Raw genomic sequence first — 4,816 nt, 5'->3', positions numbered from 1 at the left:
CCCAGGTCCCTCTCCGCAGAGCTCCCCTCCAGCAGCTCATCCCCCATCCTGTACTGCTGCATGCCATTATTCCTCCCCAGATGCAAGACTCTACACTTGGTTTTGTTAAACCCCATCTGGTTTCTTCCTGCCCAGCTCTCAGCCTGTCCAGCTCTCGCTGAATGGCAGCACGGCCTTCAGCCAATCCTCCCAACTTCGTATCATCAGCAAACTTGCTGAGGGTGGCCATTATCCCCTCATCAAGGTCACTGATGAAGATGTTGAAAGCAGGTCTGTCTGCGATAAACTAGTTGCTGTCTCCTTCCTACCCTCACTTGCGGTGCTCCTTCTTCTCTGTGTTCCACTGTTTGGGTGACGTTGCCCCCAACCAGCAGCAGTTACCTGTGTCTCGAGCAGAGGGTGTGACAAGGGCACTGCTGCAAAAGTCTTGTATGCTTGCTTGACGTTGATGGGAATCTCATCAGGAGAGGGTGGTGATGGTGGCTTTGGCTACAGCGACAAAAACAGAGCATAGAAAAAAATCACAGTTGTTACAAAAAAACACAACGTGGGAGAAACGCTTCGAAATGCTCATCCTGCAGAGCCTGAGCATTGGAATATGAAAAGATGGCTGCTACAGCGTTGTGCAGAAGGGTGAGCACTGCACTGTCTATGTGCTTTATAGAGCAGCACAAGTATCATAGCCCCATTTTACTTCTTGGCAGGTGTAGGAACGGTAATTCTGGTGGCACCAATCCTCATCGACTTCACCAGCATTTCGTGACTGATCTCTTGGCCATGGGGCCAAACTGATGTCACGGTCCTAAAGGATTTCCACCCAACTCAGTGAGCACGCACCCATCAATCAGTGGGCTTTTGGAGCTGGAATACAGTGACATACAGTTAACTGAGTGCTCCTTCGGACTGAGAAAGACAAATCCAGTCCACTGGGAAATGAGAGATAAGCTCTGGCCTTATCCAGTATTTCTGACTAACAGAACCTTCCTCATTGGAAGAGATCTACCGGTGTCACTCATTTTTCTTGTCTTTTCCTTCTTCTCCAGTGGCTGTTGTGCTTCTGATTTGGTACAAATCCATACACGCTTCAATAAGAAGACTATTCTGCAAGTACGCAGCAGCAACTCTTACCCAGGCGAAGACCAAAACACATAAACCCTTCTCTCCCATCAACATAAAGCCCCGAGAATGAGAATCTCTGAAGGAAAACCGATCATTTTGCACATCACCAAACTTACTACAGATGCCATTGGCTTTTGCCCCAAGACGCAAGGCGCTGACAGACAAGGTTTCAGGCCTCAGCGTAACTCTAAGTGGCAGCGGAGCAGCCTAGGACAAGCTGAGTGAGAAGGAAGTGTGGCCACTTACAGAGCTGTGGACAGCGGAGCACGGCTCGGGCTGCTGGAAGGGATTGGGGCTGTCCCCCTCGTCCGGGTTATGCGAGGCAGCATTTTGTCGCGCTCGAGAAAGAGGCTGAATGACGCCTGGCTTGGTCTGCTTGTGTCAGTGCCACACGAGGGGGGAAAATGCAGAGGAAGAGAGAGAGGGAGAGAAAAGAGTTGAGCGGTCAGGGCAGCGAGGTGAGTCCTTGGGAAGGAGAGCGACTGCAGCAAACACCAAGCACAAAGCCACGTCTCTGGTGCAAGCATGTGGAGAAGCAAAGAGGTTCAGGCAAAGCAACACCAATGAGTTACGTGATGCCTGAGTGATGAGGGAGAGCCTTGCCATAGGAATGGCAGCTGCAGCAGTCAGAGGGGAATGGCACAGATATGTCAGAGCTTGGGGAGTGTAAGCATCATGAATGGGAGATACAGCTGGGAATGGGCACTGGCAGAAGTTGTGGTGCAATGAACAGAACACCAGCGAGGCCTGCAATTAGGAACGCAGACAGATAGGAGCAGAGAGGGGTACAGGGGACCAAGATGTCATCAGTGCTGGGTATTGTGTGGAAGTGAATGAAACTCCAAATACTTTAAGGGACCAGAAGCACAATTGGCCAGAAAAACCACGAGAGCAAACTGCTAATGTAAGCAGGAATAAAAGCTATAAACACTGAGTTTTCAGTGTAGGAATATTGAAGACAATGCATTTGTGCAAACTTGGAGGGACACTGAGAAAAGAACACAGAGCCAACAGTGAGAAGTAAGCAGGCTGGAAGTAAGCACACGCAGGAGGAAGAGGCAAGCTTTACATGCTGGAGGATACACAGAGGACACTACTGGAAGGTCTCAGAGCAGATGTACTTACTGATCTGCTGTCATCCTGCGATGCAATGAAGTTAATGGAAGCCTGAAAGCAGAAATAGAAGTGTCAATGCGGAGTCCATAACGGAACCCTTCAGCTAACCCTGCTCCATTCAAAAACACACTTACCCAACTCTTTCCCCCTGCCCTTCTTCCCATACAGCACAAAGCTTTCAAGTCCCACATCACCCCCTGCAATGCATTCTCCACGTGGGAAGCAGCTCAAAGAGCAGCTTCTCTGAGTTCCTCTGCAAGAAGACACTCGCAGTTCCCTGCATTTCACACATTAACCCCCCCACCTCTCCACTTCTCCTCCAGCTCAGCCGATGGTGGCCCCTCTTTGCATCCCCTGCGCTCGAGCAAAGTCATCAGCACTGCAGCTTCTTGGCCATCTCAGCAGAAGGAGCAGGGAACAGCCCTGAGAGCAGAGCAGCTGCCCGGGCACTGCTCTGCAGCAAGCTGAGGGGCACCCCAAGCCCACGAGCCGGGTAGCATGGAGCTAAAGGAAGCGAAAACAGCAGGGCCAGGTGGGAGCAGCACGGAGCAGCATGGAGCAGCACGGAGCAGCAGCACACACTGCACACCAGAGGGAACTTACAAAGCGTGTCTCCCTGCCTGGCCGAGCAGCTGCGGGCATCTGCAGGGGGGAAACACCAGGGGAGAGAATGGAGAGAAAACGGAGAGACCCGCGTGCCTCGGTGAGGCTGAGAGCTTCCCCAGCACACAGAACGCCCTCGCCCGGTGCTATCAGTGCCCCACTGCTCCCTGCCCCAAAGGAAGGCTCACACTGCCCACCTCTGCTGTCAGCCATGGAAGAAGACCCACTGCATGTGCAAACCCGCTGCAAACAGTGGAGCAATCATCTTGAGTGCAATCTCGTGGTATGTCCAGGACAGCACAGCGATTGTCTTATGTCCTTTGGTAACATCTGGGTGACCTCTTACATTCTGCATAACATTCACTGTTCAAGAACTAATTCCACCTGATATCATCTCACCTGATATGCAGGAGACTGTTGCACAAGGCTCTGACTCAGAGGCATTAAATCACACGTGTGTGTGCGCCAGAAAACTCGTGGATAGAATAGAAGATGGGTGGAGAGTGTCACTAGCAAGGCTTATGGCTCAGCACTGTGACACATGGCACCTTAAGAAACAAGTGCCCAAGTTACTGAGTCCTAACAGCCACAGAAGAAATAAGGAAAAAAAGGCTGCTAAAACAACACAAAGATTGGATCTCAGAAATCAAAGCAGCGAGGAAAAGTTTTCTAAGGACCTTAAGAGACTAAAACGAATGACAAACTCAAGAGAAGGTCAGAAACGCTGTAAGAAATCAGCAGCATCTCTTAAGGCATACTCAGCTCTGAACACAGAAAAGCAAGAGAGAAGCTGGAGAGATTATTCAAAATGGTTCACTCAAGGTACGGGGAACTGATGACACAAAAAGCTTGGAGTGACAGAATATAAAGTACAGCCAGTGCTGTGTAACAGAGAGATCCCTCTTAAAACTGGGAAGGGAAAGGCCTGCACCTGCAGAAACCCTCCAGGGATGCTCTGAACTCTGCAGAACACAAATTAAATCTGTTTTATTCTTCTCAGAACTCAAGGAGGAAGGAGTGAATGGTTTTACTTGGAAAGGTTCCGCTATCAAACAGTCACTGCTAGGAAAAGCCAGATGATCACTATTGCCAAAGGGATCAAATAACAATGAACCACCAGGGTCCTCTGATGCCAAATGATTTATCATTGAGCAAGCCCATCCACAGTTCAGAATGCAGATGGCATTAGCTGCAGGGTGGCTGGTGGCAAGGACGTGTCACTGTGCCTCCAATGCCAACACACTTCTACAAAAAGCACTTGACTACGACAAGCTGGAACCAGGAACACTCCACCCAAATACCTGTTTAAATTTAAAATAATAATCAACCAATTATTATAATAATCACAGAATCACAGAATTGTAGGGGTTGGAAGGGACCTCCAGAGATCATGGAGTCCAACCCCCTGCCAAAGCAGGTTCCCTACAGCAGGTCGCACAGGTCGGCATCCAGGCAGGTCTGGAACATCTGCAGAGCAGGAGACTCCACCACCTCCCTGGGCAGCAGTGAACAGTGGGACCATAGAGACACATTGGGACACATAGAGACACGTTGGGACCCATAGAGACACATTTTGACCCATAGAGACACGTTGGGACCCATAGAGACACACTGGGACCATAGAGACACGTTGGGACCCATAGAGACACGTTGGGACCCATAGAGACACGTTGGGACCCATAGAGACACACTGGGACCCATAGAGACACGTTGAGACCCATAGAGACACGTTGGGACCCATAGAGACACATTTTGACCCATAGAGACACATTGGGACCCACAGAGACACAGTGGGACCCATAGAGACACATTGGGACCCATAGGGACACGTTGGGACCCACAGAGACACAGTGGGACCCATAGAGACACGTTGGGACCCATAGAGACACACTGGGACCCACAGACTCCCCCACCTCCCTGCAGCCTGTTCCAGCGCTCCTCCCCTCACTGCACAGCCGTTCCTTCGCACATTGCTGCA

General features: G+C 50.6%; 1 protein-coding gene across 3 annotated transcripts; it reads right to left on the bottom strand.

Moving 5' to 3' along the window:
* Positions 1-198: 198 nt before the first annotated feature.
* Positions 199-4,196, bottom strand: LOC122191410. 3 transcript variants are annotated; one of them, XM_042891670.1, is made up of 4 exons: positions 2,839-4,196; positions 2,245-2,286; positions 1,366-1,494; positions 199-489 (listed from the first exon to the last, which is right to left on the bottom strand). In XM_042891670.1, exons 1-4 carry the CDS (start codon positions 3,049-3,051, stop codon positions 229-231), a joined length of 645 nt encoding a protein of 214 aa, XP_042747604.1. In that variant the 5' UTR covers positions 3,052-4,196; the 3' UTR covers positions 199-228. The 3 variants fall into 3 exon arrangements, with proteins under 3 accessions (XP_042747604.1, XP_042747605.1, XP_042747606.1); XM_042891671.1 differs by having other exon boundaries at positions 1,366-1,491; XM_042891672.1 differs by lacking the exon at positions 1,366-1,494.
* Positions 4,197-4,816: the final 620 nt, after the last annotated feature.

This window comes from Lagopus leucura, unplaced genomic scaffold, assembly GCF_019238085.1.
Source record: "Lagopus leucura isolate 7727_CA_CO unplaced genomic scaffold, USGS_WTPT01 34860-0_obj-0_obj, whole genome shotgun sequence".
NCBI lineage: Eukaryota > Metazoa > Chordata > Aves > Galliformes > Phasianidae > Lagopus > Lagopus leucura.
The sequence above is the reverse complement of the archived record's forward strand: the minus strand, read 5'-3'. Positions and strand labels throughout refer to the sequence as shown.